General features: G+C 47.2%; 1 protein-coding gene and 1 long non-coding RNA gene across 2 annotated transcripts in view; both read right to left on the minus strand.

Annotated features, from left to right (window-relative positions):
• Window positions 1-484: 484 nt before the first annotated feature.
• The window catches only part of tut4 (terminal uridylyl transferase 4), a 112175-nt gene continuing 90181 nt past the window's right edge, over window positions 485-22478 (minus strand). Inside the window, exons 22-31 of the mRNA XM_072438270.1 lie at window positions 20525-20602; window positions 20270-20447; window positions 12860-12907; window positions 12717-12799; window positions 12532-12647; window positions 11698-11843; window positions 6067-6131; window positions 4678-4870; window positions 3389-3520; window positions 485-777 (exon numbers count right to left, since the gene is read on the minus strand). Of these exons, the coding sequence (XP_072294371.1) occupies window positions 689-777; window positions 3389-3520; window positions 4678-4870; window positions 6067-6131; window positions 11698-11843; window positions 12532-12647; window positions 12717-12799; window positions 12860-12907; window positions 20270-20447; window positions 20525-20602 (1128 nt within the window). The 3' untranslated portion in view covers window positions 485-688. The remainder of the gene's footprint in view (window positions 778-3388; window positions 3521-4677; window positions 4871-6066; window positions 6132-11697; window positions 11844-12531; window positions 12648-12716; window positions 12800-12859; window positions 12908-20269; window positions 20448-20524; window positions 20603-22478) is intronic.
• LOC140353622 (uncharacterized) lies at window positions 1353-1815 on the minus strand. The gene is made up of 2 exons (XR_011925928.1): window positions 1675-1815; window positions 1353-1476 (listed from the first exon to the last, which is right to left on the minus strand). It is a non-coding gene; the product is annotated as an uncharacterized lncRNA (long non-coding RNA).

Genomic DNA, 22478 nt, shown 5'->3' on the forward strand with positions numbered 1-22478 from the left:
TCTTTAAAAATATTGTTACTCAAGAGCAGAGTTGGGGGTAATGTGTTAGCTGGTAACACGTTAAGAGTACTCAAATATATTTAGTGACAAGGACTCTAGTTAGTTTTGTGCACCCATGTAATCTAGTACTACCATACTTTTCGGGCTATACAGTGATCCTGAATAAAAGCGGCGCGCACTATATTTATGAAGAAAATAGAACTTGTCCATAAACGGGCCGCACCTGTCTGTAAACTGCATGTGCCCACGTTGAAGAACAAAATCGATTCATCTGCGTTATAAAATCATTTGCTGCATGATTGTGTGGACATCTGATTTTCACTGTCAAAACATGAACGACGGACAGAACTTGTTCATTTGAAACTCTTTACAGCAGTCCACATGTATCTCTAACTTACCTAATGCATTGGGACCTTTTTGCTTTCCTCTAAAACCTCCTTTAATAAAGCACAGAAAATGGAGCCATGTTGTTTCTAGAGTTTATTCTAAGATCATGATTGAGACGTCTCAAGTATCAACAGCAGAAAAAATAAAACATTTACATTTCCTTTTTTAGTTTTTGTTTTTTGTTACATCAAATAAAAAGCCTTTGGCCCCTGAAAAATGGAGCCGTAAAATATGGAACATCTGCCACGCTAAAACAGTAAAAACTTAAAAACTGTACAAGTTAAAATGCATAAAAATATGGTCACTTCTTCTGCTGCAAGAAACTGAGGTTGAGCGTGCGACGCACGTGAGGCAGGAGCGGAAAACGTCCTGCGGGGGGCGCCATTGAGCCTAAGGGGACACACACAAGAGCAAACAGTAAATGTGGTTTTCAACAAACTGCTGTAAATCTTTCTTGTCCATTAATCACCATCACCTCCTCACTTTAGAATCACATTTAAACTCCTCCTCCTGACTGACATGGCCCCTCCCACCTCAAAGATGCAACTATGGGGGAAGTATGGCTTCTTCTGATAAAGACTGTGTCTGTTCATTGATGGTCACATGTTTTTCCCCTTTCCACTCGTGGAGTTCCTGTTTCAGACACTGATGCTGCTCCTTAGATGCTCCACCTCACGCCCTGACCTTTAGATCCAGATGCTCCAGATGTTCAGTCCTGGTTTAGACCTGGTTTAGTCCTGGTTTAGTCCTGGTTTAGTCCTGGTTTAGTCCTGGTTTAGACCTGGTTCAGACCTGGTTTAGTCCTGGTTTAGTCCTGGTTTAGACCTGGTTCAGACCTGGTTTAGTCCTGGTTTAGACCTGGTTTAGTCCTGGTTTAGTCCTGGTTTAGTCCTGGTTTAGACCTGGTTCAGACCTGGTTTAGTCCTGGTTTAGTCCTGGTTCAGTCCTGGTTCAGTCCTGGTTCAGACCTGGTTCAGTCCTGGTTCAGTCCTGGTTTAGTCCTGGTTTAGACCTGGTTCAGTCCTGGTTTAGTCCTGGTTCAGACCTGGTTTAGTCCTGGTTCAGTCCTGGTTCAGTCCTGGTTCAGTCCTGGTTTAGTCCTGGTTTAGACCTGGTTCAGTCCTGGTTTAGTCCTGGTTTAGACCTGGTTCAGTCCTGGTTCAGTCCTGGTTCAGACCTGGTTCAGACCTGGTTCAGTCCTGGTTTAGACCTGGTTCAGTCCTGGTTTAGTCCTGGTTCAGTCCTGGTTTAGACCTGGTTTAGTCCTGGTTTAGTCCTTGTTTAGACCTGGTTTAGTCCTGGTTCAGACCTGGTTCAGACCTGGTTCAGTCCTGGTTTAGACCTGGTTTAGTCCTGGTTTAGTCCTTGTTTAGACCTGGTTTAGTCCTGGTTCAGACCTGGTTCAGACCTGGTTCAGACCTGGTTTAGTCCTGGTTTAGACCTGGTTTAGTCCTGGTTTAGTCCTGGTTTAGACCTGGTTTAGTCCTGGTTCAGACCTGGTTCAGACCTGGTTCAGACCTGGTTCAGACCTGGTTCAGACCTGGTTTAGTCCTGGTTTAGACCTGGTTTAGTCCTGGTTTAGTCCTGGTTTAGTCCTGGTTTAGACCTGGTTCAGTCCTGGTTCAGTCCTGGTTCAGTCCTGGTTTAGTCCTGGTTTAGTCCTGGTTTAGTCCTGGTTTAGACCTGGTTTAGTCCTGGTTCAGTCCTGGTTTAGACCTGGTTCAGTCCTGGTTCAGACCTGGTTTAGTCCTGGTTTAGTCCTGGTTTAGACCTGGTTCAGACCTGGTTCAGACCTGGTTTAGTCCTGGTTTAGTCCTGGTTTAGTCCTGGTTCAGTCCTGGTTCAGACCTGGTTCAGTCCTGGTTTAGACCTGGTTTAGTCCTGGTTTAGACCTGGTTTAGACCTGGTTTAGTCCTGGTTTAGTCCTGGTTTAGTCCTGGTTCAGACCTGGTTCAGTCCTGGTTTAGTCCTGGTTTAGACCTGGTTCAGTCCTGGTTCAGACCTGGTTCAGACCTGGTTTAGTCCTGGTTCAGTCCTGGTTCAGTCCTGGTTTAGACCTGGTTTAGACCTGGTTTAGTCCTGGTTCAGTCCTGGTTCAGACCTGGTTCAGTCCTGGTTTAGTCCTGGTTTAGTCCTGGTTCAGTCCTGGTTTAGACCTGGTTTAGACCTGGTTCAGACCTGGTTCAGACCTGGTTCAGTCCTGGTTTAGTCCTGGTTTAGTCCTGGTTTAGACCTGGTTTAGTCCTGGTTTAGTCCTGGTTTAGACCTGGTTTAGTCCTGGTTTAGTCCTGGTTTAGTCCTGGTTTAGTCCTGGTTTAGTCCTGGTTTAGACCTGGTTTAGACCTGGTTTAGACCTGGTTTAGACCTGGTTTAGTCCTGGTTTAGTCCTGGTTTAGTCCTGGTTCAGACCTGGTTTAGTCCTGGTTTAGACCTGGTTTAGACCTGGTTTAGACCTGGTTTAGACCTGGTTTAGTCCTGGTTTAGTCCTGGTTCAGACCTGGTTCAGTCCTGGTTTAGACCTGGTTTAGACCTGGTTTAGTCCTGGTTTAGACCTGGTTTAGTCCTGGTTTAGTCCTGGTTTAGACCTGGTTCAGTCCTGGTTCAGACCTGGTTTAGACCTGGTTTAGTCCTGGTTTAGTCCTGGTTTAGACCTGGTTCAGTCCTGGTTTAGTCCTGGTTTAGTCCTGGTTTAGTCCTGGTTCAGTCCTGGTTTAGACCTGGTTTAGTCCTGGTTTAGTCCTGGTTCAGACCTGGTTTAGACCTGGTTTAGTCCTGGTTTAGACCTGGTTTAGTCCTGGTTTAGTCCTGGTTTAGTCCTGGTTTAGACCTGGTTTAGTCCTGGTTTAGACCTGTGAGGTAACTGCTGGTGCAATTTTCAATGAAATGAAATGTATTTTTGTGATGCAAACAGCAGGATGAAAAGGGTGATTTGGTGCATTACAAACATAAATGGAATGAAATGATTTGGTCTGGTGCTGTTGTGAAAGTGTGACAGTCGTACCCTGGTGGAAGCCTGGCGTGCTCTGGATGAATGCGTGTGGTACCGGATATCTCCACGAGGGGGCAAACTGTGGCGGTTTGTGATGCTCCCAGAGACGAGCGCCGGGTGGAGGACCATGCAGCTGCCCAGAATCTGTGAACACAAGATACTGTACAGCTGAAAGGTGTGAGGGGGAAATGTAGGCATGTAGAGATCCAAGGATGTCTCACATTGAGTGTGTTTTTGCAATATGTTTGGACTGGTTTGGTCCATACGTGGCACCTGAGCCTTGATAAATGGGATTCATCTTTGTTCTGAGTCAGATCAGGGAGGGAGAGACGACTGTCAGGGAAAGCATTTTGGCTTGTGCAAGGCTAAAATAAAGATTCACTTTTGGACAAGACAACTTGGTTCTATTTTGCCTCATTTCCCTGTCATTGTTTACAGTATATTTTCCACATCCATTTGGAGTCAGAAGTGGGATTGTTGGACTGTTTGGCCACTTGGAACGATAACAGCCTCATTCCTCATCAGGTCAGAAAAGAGAGGACCTTCTCACTGGCCTGGGAAGAGGACGCCGGCGGTAGGTTCCGGAAAAAGAACGTTGTCTTTGTTTCAATTGTGTAGACTAGGTTTTTTTATGTATGTTGATTGTTCACTGGCAGACAGACTATTCTGATCTATTTTTGACATTCTAAAGAGTAAAAGACGGGTCTGGGATTATTTTGAGGTAGTACCCTGCACCTTTAACTTTTAGCTTTTAGCCTGAAAATAGCACCTTTAAATTTCTTTAAATTAAAATGTCTTTCTTTAAAGAAATTCTTTACAATTCTAAAACTATTATTTAGACACAATTACTATTGAACATGTAAATAACTCCGCTGGACACAACAGCTCATTGTGTCCAAGCGCAGCCTCAGAGCAGGAGCCTGGGGAGAGGGTCAGAACACACACTGGTCAGATGGTCAGTCGGCACTAAGGCCACTGCAAAGTCCAGGAAGAACCTGGCACTGACCCACTGGTCATGAGCCAGTTTAACACTAAAAGCTTTGGTCGAGTTTGTACTCTCTAAACACACACCGGCATATCAACCACACATGTGCTGCCATGGAAACGTGCTGCTATGGGAACGAGGCTGCAGGTGTGCAGTAGCATGCAGGGAATGATTGACATGTGGGAGAGCTACTCAGCTGTTCACGCCACCAGGAAATGAGACTGATTGCTCGCCAAAAATCCTCTATTTTTCCTTGAAACTGGGAGAATGGGGGGCGGGGTCAGAGGCTGGGGGCGGGGTCAGCGGGCAGTCTTACCTGTTTTGCTGTGGCCGCTGCCTCTCGGTCCCTGCTGAGCAAAGATGATGCTCGGGTCATTGAGTTTGAACTGAGCCTGAGGCCACTGAGCCAAACCTGGAGGAAACATCGCTATCGGCTGAAGAGGCGGAGCTTTGAAGGCCTGCGGGGAGGAGCTATGTGCCAGAGAGGGCGGAGTCTGACGGCTGTCTGACTGAAACAGAGAGAGACCTAGTTTAGAACCTGTTTAAGTCCCAGTTCAGACCTGATTTAGTCCTGTTTTTTGTTTCTTCCCCAGGGACAGTGCATATGAATGAACATTTCTGTAAATATGCCAGAATTAGCCAAATTGCTATTTTTATATCTAAAGTCAGCCTAAAACAATGATTAAAAAACCCACACAATTCAGCAATGATTTGACATAGACATATATGGGTTAGCTAAGCCTAGAAATATATACACTATTCACATGATAAGACACAGACACGTCAATCAGTGACCAGCAGGGGGCAGCAGAGAGAACAGGTGTAGTTAGTCCTGGTTTAGTCCTGGATTAGTCCTGGTTTAGTCCTGGTTTAGTCCTGGTTTAGACCTGGTTTAGTCCTGGTTTAGACCTGGTTTAGTCCTGGATTAGTCCTGGTTTAGTCCTGGATTAGACCTGGTTTAGTCCTGGTTTAGACCTGGTTTAGTCCTGGTTTAGTCCTGGTTTAGTCCTGGATTAGACCTGGTTTAGACCTGGTTTAGTCCTGGTTTAGTCCTGGTTTAGACCTAGTTTAGTCCTGGATTAGTCCTGGTTTAGTCCTGGATTAGTCCTGGTTTAGTCCTGGTTTAGTCCTGGTTTAGTCCTGGATTAGTCCTGGATTAGTCCTGGTTTAGTCCTGGTTTAGTCCTGGTTTAGACCTGGTTTAGTCCTGGTTTAGTCCTGGTTTAGTCCTGGTTTAGTCCTGGATTAGACCTGGTTTAGACCTGGTTTAGTCCTGGTTTAGTCCTGGTTTAGTCCTGGATTAGACCTGGTTTAGACCTGGTTTAGTCCTGGTTTAGTCCTGGTTTAGACCTAGTTTAGTCCTGGATTAGTCCTGGTTTAGTCCTGGTTTAGTCCTGGTTTAGTCCTGGTTTAGTCCTGGTTTAGTCCTGGATTAGACCTGGTTTAGACCTGGTTTAGTCCTGGTTTAGTCCTGGTTTAGACCTGGTTTAGTCCTGGTTTAGTCCTGGTTTAGACCTAGTTTAGTCCTGGATTAGTCCTGCTTTAGTCCTGGTTTAGTCCTGGTTTAGTCCTGGTTTAGTCCTGGTTTAGTCCTGGATTAGACCTGGTTTAGACCTGGTTTAGTCCTGGTTTAGACCTGGTTTAGTCCTGGTTTAGTCCTGGTTTAGACCTAGTTTAGTCCTGGATTAGTCCGGGTTCAAACTCACACACTCAGAGTTGTTTCTGTTTCGTTCCTGACTCACAGAGTTGGAGTTCCTCTGGACACAGTGACCTGTGGACATCAGAATCAGAAGAAGGTTTATTGCCAAAGAACAAAATTAACATAGGAACTTGTCCTGGTGATTCGATGCAACACAAAACAATAAAATAATGAACAATTAATAAGTCACAACAATAAGCTATCAGATATAAAAAATAAGTAAAAATAAAGTTAAAAATAGGTTTGTACACACATTTACAGTTGAGTTTACATACGTAGTGCAGAAAGTAAACAGTGAGTGATCAAATGATGGTTAAAGTGACAGTGTTCATGAGTCCAACAGCAGAGAAACTGTTCTTGTGGAGAAGGTTCTGGTCCAGATGGACCGGGGCCTCCTGCCTGAGGGGAGTGGCCTCCTGCCTGAGGGGAGTGGCCTCCTGCCTGAGGGGAGTGGCCTCCTGCCTGAGGGGGTGGGCCTCCTGCCTGAAGGGAGTGGCCTCCTGCCTGAGGGGAGTGGCCTCCTGCCTGAGGGGAGTGGCCTCCTGCCTGAGGGGAGTGGCCTCCTGCCTGAGCAAGTGGCCTCCTGCCTGAGGGGAGTGGCCTCCTGCCTGAGGGGAGTGGCCTCCTGCCTGAGGGGAGTGGCCTCCTGCCTGAGGGGGTGGGCCTCCTGCCTGAGGGGAGGGGCCTCCTGCCTGAGGGGAGGGGCCTCCTGCCTGAGGGGAGTGGCCTCCTGCCTGAGGGGAGGGGCCTCCTGCCTGAGGGGAGTGGCCTCCTGCCTGAGGGGAGGGGCCTCCTGCCTGAGGGGAGGGGCCTCCTGCCTGAGGGGAGTGGCCTCCTGTCCCAGAGTCCTGGAGACGTACAGGTCCTGCAGAGATAGAAGTCTGAAACCGATCACCTTCTCAGCAGAGGGCGCTGTAGTCCCTGTTTGTCTCTGGCTGTGGCTCCAGCGTATCACACGGTGATGGAGGAGGTGATGGAGGAGGTGATGGAGGAGGTGATGGAGGAGGTGATGGAGGAGGTGATGGAGGAGGTGATGGAGGAGGTGATGGCCGTGTAGAACTGCACCATCATCAGTTTGTCTTTCTTCAGCTGCTGCAGGAAGTTCATCCTCTGCTGGAGCTGATGGTGGCTCCTCCCACTTGAGGTCCTGGTGATGGTGGCTCCTCCCACTTGAGGTCCTGGTGATGGTGGCTCCTCCCACTTGAGGTCCTGGTGATGGTGGCTCCTCCCACTTGAGGTCCTGGTGATGGTGGCTCCTCCCACTTGAGGTCCTGGTGATGGTGGCTCCTCCAACTTGAGGTCCTGGTGCTGGTGGCTCCTCCCACTTGAGGTCCTGGTGCTGGTGGCTCCTCCCACTTGAGGTCCTGGTGATGGTGGCTCCTCCCACTTGAGGTCCTGGTGATGGTGGCTCCTCCCACTTGAGGTCCTGGTGATGGTGGCTCCTCCCACTTGAGGTCCTGGTGATGGTGGCTCCTCCCACTTGAGGTCCTGGTGATGGTGGCTCCTCCCACTTGAGGTCCTGGTGATGGTGGCTCCTCCCACTTGAGGTCCTGGTGATGGTGGCTCCTCCCACTTGAGGTCCTGGTGCTGGTGGCTCCTCCCACTTGAGGTCCTGGTGCTGGTGGCTCCTCCCACTTGAGGTCCTGGTGCTGGTGGCTCCTCCCACTTGAGGTCCTGGTGCTGGTGGCTCCTCCCACTTGAGGTCCTGGTGATGGTGGCTCCTCCCACTTGAGGTCCTGGTGATGGTGGCTCCTCCCACTTGAGGTCCTGGTGATGGTGGCTCCTCCCACTTGAGGTCCTGGTGATGGTGGCTCCTCCCACTTGAGGTCCTGGTGATGGTGGCTCCTCCCACTTGAGGTCCTGGTGATGGTGGCTCCTCCCACTTGAGGTCCTGGTGCTGGTGGCTCCTCCCACTTGAGGTCCTGGTGCTGGTGGCTCCTCCCACTTGAGGTCCTGGTGCTGGTGGCTCCTCCCACTTGAGGTCCTGGTGCTGGTGGCTCCTCCCACTTGAGGTCCTGGTGCTGGTGGCTCCTCCCACTTGAGGTCCTGGTGCTGGTGGCTCCTCCCACTTGAGGTCCTGGTGCTGGTGGCTCCTCCCACTTGAGGTCCTGGTGCTGGTGGCTCCTCCCACTTGAGGTCCTGGTGCTGGTGGCTCCTCCCACTTGAGGTCCTGGTGCTGGTGGCTCCTCCCACTTGAGGTCCTGGTGCTGGTGGCTCCTCCCACTTGAGGTCCTGGTGCTGGTGGCTCCTCCCACTTGAGGTCCTGGTGCTGGTGGCTCCTCCCACTTGAGGTCCTGGTGATGGTGGCTCCTCCCACTTGAGGTCCTGGTGATGGTGGCTCCTCCCACTTGAGGTCCTGGTGATGGTGGCTCCTCCCACTTGAGGTCCTGGTGATGGTGGCTCCTCCCACTTGAGGTCCTGGTGATGGTGGCTCCTCCCACTTGAGGTCCTGGTGATGGTGGCTCCTCCCACTTGAGGTCCTGGTGATGGTGGCTCCTCCCACTTGAGGTCCTGGTGATGGTGGCTCCTCCCACTTGAGGTCCTGGTGATGGTGGCTCCTCCCACTTGAGGTCCTGGTGATGGTGGCTCCTCCCACTTGAGGTCCTGGTGATGGTGGCTCCTCCCACTTGAGGTCCTGGTGATGGTGGCTCCTCCCACTTGAGGTCCTGGTGATGGTGGCTCCTCCCACTTGAGGTCCTGGTGATGGTGGCTCCTCCCACTTGAGGTCCTGGTGATGGTGGCTCCTCCCACTTGAGGTCCTGGTGATGGTGGCTCCTCCCACTTGAGGTCCTGGTGATGGTGGCTCCTCCCACTTGAGGTCCTGGTGATGGTGGCTCCTCCCACTTGAGGTCCTGGTGATGGTGGCTCCTCCCACTTGAGGTCCTGGTGCTGGTGGCTCCTCCCACTTGAGGTCCTGGTGCTGGTGGCTCCTCCCACTTGAGGTCCTGGTGCTGGTGGCTCCTCCCACTTGAGGTCCTGGTGCTGGTGGCTCCTCCCACTTGAGGTCCTGGTGCTGGTGGCTCCTCCCACTTGAGGTCCTGGTGCTGGTGGCTCCTCCCACTTGAGGTCCTGGTGCTGGTGGCTCCTCCCACTTGAGGTCCTGGTGATGGTGGCTCCTCCCACTTGAGGTCCTGGTGATGGTGGCTCCTCCCACTTGAGGTCCTGGTGATGGTGGCTCCTCCCACTTGAGGTCCTGGTGATGGTGGCTCCTCCCACTTGAGGTCCTGGTGATGGTGGCTCCTCCCACTTGAGGTCCTGGTGATGGTGGCTCCTCCCACTTGAGGTCCTGGTGATGGTGGCTCCTCCCACTTGAGGTCCTGGTGATGGTGGCTCCTCCCACTTGAGGTCCTGGTGATGGTGGCTCCTCCCACTTGAGGTCCTGGTGATGGTGGCTCCTCCCACTTGAGGTCCTGGTGATGGTGGCTCCTCCCACTTGAGGTCCTGGTGATGGTGGCTCCTCCCACTTGAGGTCCTGGTGATGGTGGCTCCTCCCACTTGAGGCTGTGACTTCCCTGAAGTCCACGATCATCTCCTCTGTCTTCTGGACGTTGAACTCAAGGTTGTTTCCGCTGCACCAGGACACCAGCTGCTCCACCGCCTGTAAACAGACTCCTCCCCTCCGAGATGAGTCCGATGAGGGTGGTGTCGTCATGGTGATGAGGGTGGTGTCGTCATGGTGATGAGGGTGGTGTTGTCCACAAAGGTTTAGTCCAGATTAGACCCGCACAAGACCAGGTTTAGTCCAGAACCAGTCCTGGTACAACAGACTCGCATCTGGGAGTGGCTAGCACTCTCACTTCACAGCAAGAAGGTCACGGGTTTGACTCCTGGGCCAGACCAGCCATTTATGTTGTCATGTCTGGGTGGTTAGAGTCAACCCTTTCTTCCAGTTTACCCCATCAGCACAAAACATGCACAATAAGAAAAATCCTCCAGCTGCAATCCTGATCCAAGTCTAGACCAAAGATCTGGATTTGGTCTCCAGGCTCCTGAGGAGATGCCCTAGTGGCACAGAACCCCACTGACTAAACCCCTCCAGGTTACCAGGAGCAGCACTAACCAAATCAATGAAAACCTGCTGCAGCTGATGGCGGCTTAGTGCGGATGTGTTTCTGTCTGTGGTCATACCCATGGAAATAATCCGACTTTATTACGAGTTCACCTGGGGAGACCCAATATTTTTACATGGGAGCAGATGTATGAAGAAATAGGACACTTATTTCGGGAGCATGTCTTAGAAAAAAGTCACAGAGGAAAAATGCCACAGAGAATCAGGCTAGCAATGCTACACCTAAGCTAGATAGCTCTGTACCAGCGCGAGCCTCTGTGCACCACATCCGCACCAGCCACCACACACCCAGGCCCTGGCTCAAGCTCCACTGCTGCCCCGGCCACAGAACAAGATCAATCCAGCTCCGGCTCAGATTCTTCTGCAGCGGAGATTCGGAGTGAGTGAGACCTGTTGATTATGGTGGCTAGATGGTCGTTTACAATGACAGTGGATGCAAAGATACAAAAAACAGCGCAGTAGAGTCCTCACTCCCAGCTTCTCTCAGCTCTGAGGATTTCCTCCTATTTTTTAACAATAAAATAAAAACAATCAGAGATAAATGAGATGAAATGACTCCCACTATTCGCCCTGAACCAGCCCAAGCTGTAAATCTAACGTCTCAGATAAATCCAGCTGTAAATGTAGAAATGTTCAGCTGTTGATCAAGAGAGAGAACTTCAGCCCTTATGTCCTCTAAAAGCTCCACTTGTGTCCTAGACCCCATTCCAAGCTCCTCAAAGACATTCTGCCCCGAATTATAGACTCTATTCTGAATATAATAAATACTTCAGTAGAAAGTGTTTATGTTCCACGTCCTTCAAACATGACGTCATTAAACCTCTTCTGAAAAAGACTCATCTAGATCCTGAACTATTGTTAAACTATTTGGGGCGGCCTCATTAAGAAATACTGCAAACCTATTACACTTGGATGTGGAAACTAACTCTGGGGGATTTGTAAATCTTTTTACTGTTGCAAATAGGACACGTCCGTTTAAAATCATTTCAGAAGGATTCCTGTCCCATGTTCTACACAGTATGTGGTTTTTCTTTATAGATCTCATAATAGACCTGAGACTCTGACTACCGCCATTTTCGAGCTGGGCAATTTTGTCTACAAAAAAGTTGTTTTTTTTCTTTCCAAAATTAGATTTTTTATTTAAATAATTTTTCTACCCCTGTCTAAAATGTTGCAAACGACATACAATTACAGATAAAACAAATGAATCATAAGAGTTGGTGCTTTGTTTAACATATATAAGTAGCCAGGGGTAAAATATGTCATTTGTACTTCCACAACATTTTATTTGATGTTGCCAAATTGCTTTTCTCTTCTTCATGCGGCGCAAACAAGGAGGAGCGTCACTTCTGAACCTTTCGTCCCTGAGGCTGCTCAGGAAGTGCAACCCTGACCCTAGGAAGAGGGACCCAAACTCTAACCCATCTCTCTACCCTGTGGTCCTGTGGTCCTGGTCCTTACCCTGAGGTCCTGGTCCTTACCCTGTGGTCCCGGTCCTTACCCTGTAGTCCTGTGGTCCTGGTCCTTACCCTGTGGCCCTGGTCCTTACCCTGAGGTCCTGGTCCTTACCCTGAGGTCCGGCCGTAGTCCTGGTCTTCAGGTGTCTGTACTCAGGACAGTCTCTTCTAACATGGCCTGTGTCTCCGCACTGAAAGCAGCGTCTCTGCTCCTCGTCTCGACTCTCGACCTGAGTCTCTCCGTCCTTCTTCTTCACCCTGGACACACCAAAGGTCAAAAGGTCAACAAACATGACTTTCAGGTAGACATTTCCTCAAGATTTGAGTTAGCGCTCCATCTAGTGGGCGTAAAGGGAATTACCGTGGGAAAATAAACAAAAGTTAGCTTGACCAACATGCTAAATGTAAGCACACAGTTGTGTGTGTGTATAATATATATCTATATCTATATCTATATATATATATATATATATAGATATAGATATATATATAAATATATATTCTAATATATTTATAATATACTATATTAGAACAGATGCAGAGTGTAGTATCTCTACTATGATAGTGATGAGGAACAGTGTTAGAACGCAAGTACAGAATTTAAAGAGAGAAAAGGGACATTTAGCAGAATATGTGTCCTTGAGTTTTTGTTTATAGGAGATCTTCTACTGAAAGTGTTTTTCAGACTTCCTATAAGTGATCTGTTCTTTTCTTCTGGATCTGCCTCTGGATCTACCTGCGTTGCAACAATGAAATGTCCCCATGTGGGACAATAAAGGAATATCTTATCTTAACCATGTTACCTGGACACCTGAAAGAACAACCTAAACCCTGAGCTGGGCTCACAGAGGAAGTTAATCGTCTCGTAAAGTTACGTGTGGTTTTGTCTCTTGGGACAATCCTTCATGTGTTTCATCTTAAATAAGTACTTAAATAAAGTAGTTACCGGCGTCTCTTGGGACAATCCTTCATGTAGTGGCCAATTTTTCCGCAGATTCTGCAGCAGCGGTCGTTTGGCGCCAGCTCTCCGTCTGTCAGCACTTTGGAGTCAAAAAAGTAGTCCTAAAAATCACAGACATTCTGTGAAAAAGAAAGTTGCACAAAAACAAACACTGGTCTTTCCGTCCGTACCACTTCGGAGCCTGGAGTTGGGTAAAACGGCGTCCCAAACAACTTCCTGCCATTAATAAAAGCTTTCATGATGAAGTTTGTCACTGAAGAGAGAGACAATTAGAAGTTTAAAATGAAAACATTATTTTATATTTGTCTCTTACTTTTGCGAGAAACTCCAGCACCGAGATTATGGTTCAGGTCGAACGGATCTGAAACAACAAACAACGACACTATTTAAAACATCTGCTGCCTCATGGAGTTTATCGGCTAATTTGACAAACTTTCACTAAAATAGTTGGTGTAATCTCTCGACCAGAAGTGATCGATTGTGGAAAAAGTTTCAGTTGTAGTCATCTAGACACTGTTTTAGAAAAGCAAGACATTTCGACTCTCATCCAAGAGTCGTTCTCAATCTGCTGACCCACTGGGCGGAGCCTCCTGATAAAAGCCAGGCCTGTTTTTGTTTGTGTTTACATTGAGTTTCACCTGTTTATTATAACTGCCCTGTAGGTCAGGGTCAGGGTCACAGAACACACTGTAGCCCCTCGAGGCAACTGCTACTGCTGAATCTTTATTTGTAGAGCACATTTCATACACGAGGCAATTCAAAGTGCTTCACAACAGGAAAAAAATGCATTCAAATCACAAAGAAATTACAGAAATCACAAACAGTTTAAACAGTTGTACATATACATATGTATATATATATATATATATATATATATATATATATATATATATATATATATATATATATATATATACAGGGTTCAGAATAAGCCGTATCGCAAAATGCGACGCATTTTCTCTCAAATGTGATGCGTTCCTCAGAAAACAGTGTGTTTGTTTCGCAGCTTTTGCGATACAAAAATGTGTGTTTAATTGTGTAACCAAAGCGCCTAAAAGTACTGATCACTGTCAATCGATTAAGAGTACTTAGGGACCGTCATCAAATAGCAAAACGAAAAATGGAATGGAACGTCAAATAGAGCGGTACAATTTGAATAAGACATAAAATACACCATGATGGTCGCCACAGCAACCTTTATTTTTCCATCAGAAGCTTAACACTTATGTATTAAGTGAGTGTAATAACAATTCATATGTAAATGAGACTCCTGCAAATAGTCATCTGATGATGATGATGTGGAAGAAAGTTGTAAATAAGACCATCTGACTTTGTGTTGATTTATTTGTTCTACAACTCATTTTATTTGCAAGTTTTTTTTTTTTTTACGTTTAAAAAGTGTTTAAAAGTTAATTTGTTCATCTTTTTTTTAAAATGAATATTTACAAATACATTTTAAATAAATAATACTGTCTGTCTTGTCTTGTCTTGTCTTGTCTTGTCTTGTCTTGTCTTGTCTTGTCTTGTCTTGTCTTGTCTTGTCTTGTCTTGTCTTGTCTTGTCTTGTCTTGTCTTGTCTTGTCTTGTCTTGTCTTTCTGTCTTTCTGTCTTTCTGTCTTTCTGTCTTTCTGTCTTTCTGTCTTTCTGTCTTTCTGTCTGTCTGTCTGTCTGTCTGTCTGTCTGTCTGTCTGTCTGTCTGTCTGTCTGTCTGTCTGTCTGTCTGTCTGTCTGTCTGTCTGTCTGTCTGTCTGTCTGTCATGTCTGCAGTCTGCAGTGTAGAGGGTGAAGAGAAAAGGCGCGAGGACAGTGCCCCCACACTGCAGGTCCCACACTGCAGGTCCTCCACACTGCAGGTCCTCCACACTGCAGGTCCTCCACACTGCAGGTCCCCCACACTGCAGGTCCGAGTGTCAGACACACAGTTCCGGGCTCTCACAAACTGGGGTCGGTCTGTGAGGTCGTCCAGGATCCACTCTGCAGGTCGTACTCCACACCAGCCGTCTCCAGCTTGTCCCTCGGGAGCCGTCTCCAGCTTGTCCCTCAGGAGCCGTCTCCAGCTTGTCCCTCAGGAGCTGATGGTGTTGAAGGCGCTGGAAAGATCGAAGAACAGAATCCTCACAGAGCTGCCAGGCTTTTCCAGGTGAGAGAGAGAGCGGTGCAGCAGGAGATGACGGCGTCCTCCACTCCGATGCCAGACCGATATGCAAACTGCAGCGGGTCCATGGCTGAGCTCACGGTGGAGCGGAGGTGGTCCAGGACCAACCGCTCCAGTGTCTTCATCAGGACGTGAGAGACACTGGCCTGAAGCTGTTGAGGTCTTTGGGGCGCGGTGTCTTAGGCACAGGTACCAGACAGGAGGTCTTCCAGACCTGTGGTACCACCCTCAGCTTCAGGCTCATGTTGAAGACATGCTCCATAACTCCACACAGTTCATCTGCAGGACTTAAGGAGCCTGGGGCTGATGCCATCAGGTCCTGCTGCCTTCCTCACTTTAATCCTCTTCAGCTCACTCCTCACCTGTGCTGCTGTGACAGTCAGTGGTTGGCAGGGGGACCGTGTGCTGGGGGGATGGGTGAGTCCAGGCGAAGTGGGGAGCTGATGGTCCGGGGCAGATAAGTGAAGAGGAACAGATGCAGGGCATTGTCCAGCTGTGGAAGAGGGAGCATGCAGCTGTGCAGGGGGAGGGGCGGGTGACTGATCAAACCTCAAGAAGTGAGCATTTAAATCATTCACCCACTGTAGATCCCCCTCTGTCTGGGCAGGGGGGATTTTGAAGCCCGAGATGGTTTTCAGGCTCCTCCACACTCCCTGAATGTTCTTCTGCTGCAGCTGCTCCTCCATCCTCCTCTTGTAGCCGGCCTCAGCCTGCCTGATCTTCCTCCTCAGCTCCTTCTGCACAGTCCTCAGCTCCTCCTTGTTCCCTGACCTGAAGGCTCTCTTCTTCTCCTTCAGCAGAGCCCTCAGTTCACGGTTAATCCATGGCTTGTTGTTTGGAAAACACCGCACCGTCCGGGAGGGAACAATGTTCTCAAAACAGAAGTTGATGTAGTCCGTGATGCACTCTGTGATGGTGTTGATGTCCTCCCCATGTGGGTCATAAAGCTCAGTCCAGACAGTGGTGCTGAAGCAGTCCCTCAGAGCCTCCTCGCTCTCAGCAGACCACATCCTCACCTCACGGGACACCACAGGCTGCCTGCGCACGATGGGTTCATACACAGGCCTCAGATGTACAAGATGTATTAGCCTTTTGGACATGCATTTTGTTAGATATATGTATTATTATACCAATAAAAATATAAAATAAAAATATTATATATATATATATATTTTTTTTTAACCTCTATATGGGAAATTCATGGGTAAACTCATATTTACACATTTTCACATATTTTTTTTTTAGCAGTTATAATTGCTATTAGTGGCCTACAAAACATCAAAATGTATGTTTTATGATCATAGAGGAGCTAAAATTGTAATAAAACAGTTTGGCACAGTTGGCACATATTTGGATCACTTGTTCCGAATATACTTTTTGATACAAAAAGGTCAACAGCACCAAAATGCCTGTTCCTAGAGATCTGAAACTTTACACAGTTGTTGTCAACAAGATAAACATCATGTACAGTGAACAGCATATGCACACAATGAAGTATGTCATGCTCAGGACCATTACAAATGGACAATATTCAGGCGAGACTAAAAAAGGATGTTTTGTTTATGTTTGGGCCTCTGTAGTGTAAGTTCTGAAGCCCTGACAGTGTTCATGTGCACATCTGCAGAAACTAGAAGGCCTAAGCTTTCTAATGATGCATTACACTCACATGTGGAACATAAGATCCTCTTTTAATAAGCAATGACATTTGGGTCCAACCATTGTGCACTGGGCGAAAATAGGTGGATGGAAACAGGTTAACAGAAGTTACAACTTACAAATCACAAGCTACTAGCTAGCAGCTAAATTATAGCTTAACTAACAGTTAACACACATTCATGTGTTTTACTTGAGGAACAACTTCTGAACAAGAGCATGTTGAGTATTGTTGACAGGGTCAGTCTGGGTCAAGGGTCAAAGCAGCTGTTTCATCTGATACAATGTTTTGCCTAAAGACACATTTCACTCTTTAATGTTCAGATCCATTAGCATCAAAAATCAGGTAAAAACCTTCAAACAGACAAAACACCAGTGTCAATAATTAAATAACAGTGTAAAATAACAGAGTTACAAAAACTAGCATAAAAGTCAACTTGAATCACTATAAAGCATCAACTTAGCTAGAGCTGGGTTTCGATTCAAATTTCAAGAATCGATTCGATTCAGATTTTTACGTTTCAAAATCGATTTTTTCCGATTTTCTCAGATCCTCTCCGATTTCAATCTGATTTCCGATTGGATCCGGGGGTTAATGTTATTAAAAATGAAAAATGTATTTGAAGCGTTTCCTTCACTTCATGACTGTGTAGAGAAGCAACATATTAAAACTAGTATTATATCAATATTAAACAGAGTATTGTAGTTACTGATGAAAAGGTCAAGGGTCAATCTACCTTCAAGAGAGAGAATCCAGGAGTCCTGAATTATCTTTCTTGAAGGTAGATTGAAGTCACTGAGGGAAATGTAGAAAATCATTTTAATTTAAAAAAAAATTAAAAAATTGATCTTTGGACGTACGAATCGATAATCGGTCATTAATATGCGAATCGATTAAAAATCGGAAAATCGATTATTTCAACCCAGCTATCAACTTAGCAGTATCAAAAGTAGAATATGAAAATATTTTACACAACAAATCAAAATAATACATCATATTAGCAGCATTAAACACCAGACCATATTTAACAACTGTAAATACAAACAAAATACTATTACAAAATATAAACTCCAATTAATGAATGCAGCAATTAAACAATATTACTTTGACTTTACTTTGTATTTACTTAATGCCAAATACATCACACCACAACATAATGCTTAAGTTATTTCATTCATATTTACACCAGACCAAAGACCCAGAGAAGACCACGCTGACCCCGCCCCTTTAACACGTGGCCACGCCCCTTTAACACGTGGCGGCCCCAGCTTAAAACAGTTCAAATACAGCCAGCGATCTTACCGGCTGCCGCTTCAATGTCTGCATGATACACGGTTCCGCGCTTATTTCGCCGGCTTATTATGCCCGGAAGACGCGTGTGTCACTAATTAGGGTCCGGGTGCTCCATTGACAACGGCGCAGGGCAGTGTTTACGTCTTTTCCAGCGCAAATTTTGTGATCAATGGAAGGTTTAAGATGGTTTAGATTCTAGAACGAAAAGGATATAGAATGTGAGTGCTATATTTTTTTATGAACCCAGAACCGAATCACCGGGGTTTCGTTTTTTTTGTAACTGAACCGAAACGTTTTTACGAGTCCAGATCCGGTCCGTCGTAGCAGTACGCATCCCTACTCAGGGTGCTAGTGTACAATCTCAGGGTGCTAGTGTCCAGTCTCAGGGTGCTAGTGTACAGTCTCAGGGTGCTAGTGTACAGTCTCAGGGTGCTAGTGTACAGTCTCAGGGTGCTAGTGTACAGTCTCAGGGTGCTAGTGTCCAGTCTCAGGGTGCTAGTGTCCAGTCTCAGGGTGCTAGTGTACAGTCTCAGGGTGCTAGTGTACAGTCTCAGGGTGCTAGTGTACAGTCTCAGGGTGCTAGTGTACAGTCTCAGGGTGCTAGTGTACAATCTCAGGGTGCTAGTGTACAGTCTCAGGGTGCTAGTGTACAGTCTCAGGGTGCTAGTGTGCAGTCTCAGGGTGCTAGTGTGCAGTCTCAGGGTGCTAGTGTACAGTCTCAGGGTGCTAGTGTCCAGTCTCAGGGTGCTAGTGTCCAGTCTCAGGGTGCTAGTGTACAGTCTCAGGGTGCTAGTGTACAGTCTCAGGGTGCTAGTGTACAGTCTCAGGGTGCTAGTGTCCAGTCTCAGGGTGCTAGTGTCCTGTCTCAGGGTGCTAGTGTCCAGTCTCAGGGTGCTAGTGTCCAGTCTCAGGGTGCTAGTGTACAGTCTCAGGGTGCTAGTGTACAGTCTCAGGGTGCTAGTGTACAGTCTCAGGGTGCTAGTGTACAGTCTCAGGGTGCTAGTGTACAGTCTCAGGGTGCTAGTGTACAGTCTCAGGGTGCTAGTGTACAGTCTCAGGGTGCTAGTGTACAGTCTCAGGGTGCTAGTGTACAATCTCAGGGTGCTAGTGTACAGTCTCAGGGTGCTAGTGTACAGTCTCAGGGTGCTAGTGTACAGTCTCAGGGTGCTAGTGTCCTGTCTCAGGGTGCTAGTGTCCAGTCTCAGGGTGCTAGTGTCCAGTCTCAGGGTGCTAGTGTACAGTCTCAGGGTGCTAGTGTGCAGTCTCAGGGTGCTAGTGTACAGTCTCAGGGTGCTAGTGTACAGTCTCAGGGTGCTAGTGTCCAGTCTCAGGGTGCTAGTGTACAGTCTCAGGGTGCTAGTGTCCAGTCTCAGGGTGCTAGTGTCCAGTCTCAGGGTGCTAGTGTCCAGTCTCAGGGTGCTAGTGTCCAGTCTCAGGGTGCTAGTGTGCAGTCTCAGGGTGCTAGTGTACAGTCTCAGGGTGCTAGTGTACAGTCTCAGGGTGCTAGTGTCCAGTCTCAGGGTGCTAGTGTCCAGTCTCAGGGTGCTAGTGTACAGTCTCAGGGTGCTAGTGTCCAGTCTCAGGGTGCTAGTGTACAGTCTCAGGGTGCTAGTGTACAGTCTCAGGGTGCTAGTGTACAGTCTCAGGGTGCTAGTGTACAGTCTCAGGGTGCTAGTGTACAGTCTCAGGGTGCTAGTGTACAGTCTCAGGGTGCTAGTGTACAGTCTCAGGTGCTGGATTTGGGATGGAACCCTCCATGGTCAGGAGCTTTCCTTTGGCCAACTGATTATTCCTGCAGGGTCTGATCACACTGTGTGTGTGTGTGTGTGTGTGTGTGTCTCTGTGTGTGTGTGTGTGTGTGTCTCTGTGTGTGTGTGTGTGTGTGTGTGTGTGTCTGTGTGTGTATGTGTGAGTGTATGTGTGTGTGTATGTGTGAGTGTATGTGTGTGTGTGTGTGTGTGTGTGTCTCTGTGTGTGTGTGTGTGTGTCTCTGTGTGTGTGTGTGTGTGTGTGTGTATGTGTGTCTCTGTGTGTGTGTGTGTGTGTGTGTCTCTGTGTGTGTGTGTATGTGTGTGTGTCTCTGTGTGTGTGTGTGTGTATATGTGTGTGTGTGTGTGTGTGTGTGTGTGTGTATGTGTGTGTGTCTCTGTGTGTGTGTGTGTGTGTGTGTCTCTGTGTGTGTGTGTATGTGTGTGTGTCTCTGTGTGTGTGTGTGTGTGTGTGTGTGTGTGTGTGTATGTGTGTGTGTCTCTGTGTGTGTGTGTGTGTGTGTGTGTGTATGTGTGTGTGTGTGTGTGTGTCTCTGTGTGTGTGTGTGTGTGTCTCTGTGTGTGTGTGTATGTGTGTGTGTCTCTGTGTGTGTGTGTGTGTGTGTGTGTGTGTCTCTGTGTGTGTGTGTATGTGTGTGTGTCTCTGTGTGTGTGTGTGTGTGTGTCTCTGTGTGTGTGTGTATGTGTGTGTGTCTCTGTGTGTGTGTGTGTGTATGTGTGTGTGTGTGTGTGTGTCTCTGTGTGTGTGTGTGTGTATGTGTGTGTGTGTGTGTGTGTGTCTCTGTGTGTGTGTGTGTGTATGTGTGTGTGTGTGTGTGTGTGTGTGTCTCTGTGTGTGTGTGTGTGCCTTACCTTCTATAGCGATGCATTTGCTGGTCCACTGCTTCTCAAAGGTTGTGAGGCGTTTATTTTGCCTGATGCTGATCACGTGTTCTTTAAAATCAAACTCTTCGGTGTAAAACCGCAGCAGACCGAGCCACAGCTCACCGACCGACTCAGAGTTCACCGTCTGCTCCAACAAACGCTGACGCTACAGAGGAAACACTGCTGCAATACAACTCCAGCCAGAATACAAGAATAAACCAGGACTAAACCCTGAGTACTGACCAGGTCTTGCAGGTCGTCACAGAAGAAGGCGTTCCAACCATCAACAATCTTCTGAGGCGCCTCAGCTCCGTCAAACATCTGCAGCAGAAGAACATTATTGTTCTGTAAACCAGAATATTCTGTTCTCTAAACCAGTGGTTCTCAAATTGAGGTTTACAAAATGATTTCTGAAATCCCCAAATGATGCAGGAAAACAGGAAATGTTTACAATGGTCTTTAACAGGGCTTGAGACTTCAAGTTGGGATGTAGATTTATTTGTAGTCCAACAACATGATTTATCCAGGGCTGTGTTTGGAGCTGGTTGGTTTCAGCCTTTCATCCATTCAAACACGCAGCCTGACCTGGAAATGTACCTGCATTTTGCCAGAGGAGGGACATGTGTGAACAAAGCCAGAATGGATTTCCCTGTGTTTTCTATCTTGGAATTCCCCTGGTAAAGACCTAGTAACATTACTGGGACTAATGCACAGAACATGTGTGGAAAATACCACTAATCATTTCTTTGGTTATGCGTTTGATTTCCATGGTAACACAATTAGTTCACTATTATTTAGGAGCACAGTCAGACAACTCTTGATGCATTCAACAATGCATTTTGCTCATTTGGAAACCTTCCATCCATTTTCTTCCACTTTATCCAGGGCCGAGGCGCGAGGCAGCAGTCTGAGCGGGGAGGCCCAGACTTCCCTATCTACGCACACCTCTATCAGGAAGTACCATCACATTAGTCCTGACTAGAACCAGGAAGTACCATCACATTAGTCCTGACCAGAACCAGGAAGTACCATCACATTAGTCCTGCCTAGAACCAGGAAGTACCATCACATTAGTCCTGACTAGAACCAGGAAGTACCATCACATTAGTCCTGACTAGAACCAGGAAGTACCATCACATTAGTCCTGACCAGAACCAGGAAGTACCATCACATTAGTCCTGCCTAGAACCAGGAAGTACCATCACATTAGTCCTGACTAGAACCAGGAAGTACCATCACATTAGTCCTGACCAGAACCAGGAAGTACCATCACATTAGTCTTGACTAGAACCAGGAAGTACCATCACATTAGTCCTGACTAGAACCAGGAAGTACCATCACATTAGTCCTGACTAGAACCAGGAAGTACCATCACATTAGTCCTGACTAGAACCAGGAAGTACCATCACATTAGTCCTGACTAGAACCAGGAAGTACCATCACATTAGTCCTGTTCTCAGGTCTCTGCACTGCCCCCTGTGGCTCAGAGAAGAGACTTTAAAACAGCTCTGCTTGTGTACAAGTCTCTCCATGGCCTAGCACCAAAGTACATCTTAGACTCTGAGGACCTCAGGGACCGGCCTCCTTCTAACAAATTCAGAATCAGAATAGGTTTATTGCCATTGTCAATAAACAGAATTCACAAACATGGGAACTTGTCTTGGTGATTCGGTGCAACAGAAAACAATAAAACAATGAAGAATTAATTAGTCAAAAGAAACAATTTAAATCTGATATGGGATAAAAATAACAATGGTCTCTATGATAAAAAGGAATAAAATAAAAAATAGACTTAATATGTACACACATTTACAGTTGAGTTTACATATGAAGGGAAGAAGTGAACAGTGAGTGATTAAATGATGGTTAAAGTGACAGTGTTCTGAGGGGAGTGGCTCAAATAGTCCATGTCCAGGGTGAGAAGGGTCGGCTGTGAACCAACCTGTTCGTCCCAGAGTCCCGGAGACGTACAGGTCCTGCAGAGATGGAAGGTCTGCCCCTCTGTTCAGAGTGTCCAAGACACATGGCCGAAGTCGATCATCGAGGGTGTCCTGGTGCCACATGCACTGATGGACAAGCTTGTGTTTGAAGCTTGTGTTTAAAGGAGTTTGTTATGGACAAACTGTGACTAGCACAGAAGTCCAATAACAGAACAATGCTTGGGTTCAGATCGTGAGGGGGGCCGTTCTTACCGATC

The sequence above is a fragment of the Eucyclogobius newberryi genome, unplaced genomic scaffold (assembly GCF_026437365.1).
Source record: "Eucyclogobius newberryi isolate DKJ021-1_F unplaced genomic scaffold, fEucNew1.0.hap1 SCAF_9, whole genome shotgun sequence".
Lineage (NCBI taxonomy): Eukaryota > Metazoa > Chordata > Actinopteri > Gobiiformes > Gobiidae > Eucyclogobius > Eucyclogobius newberryi.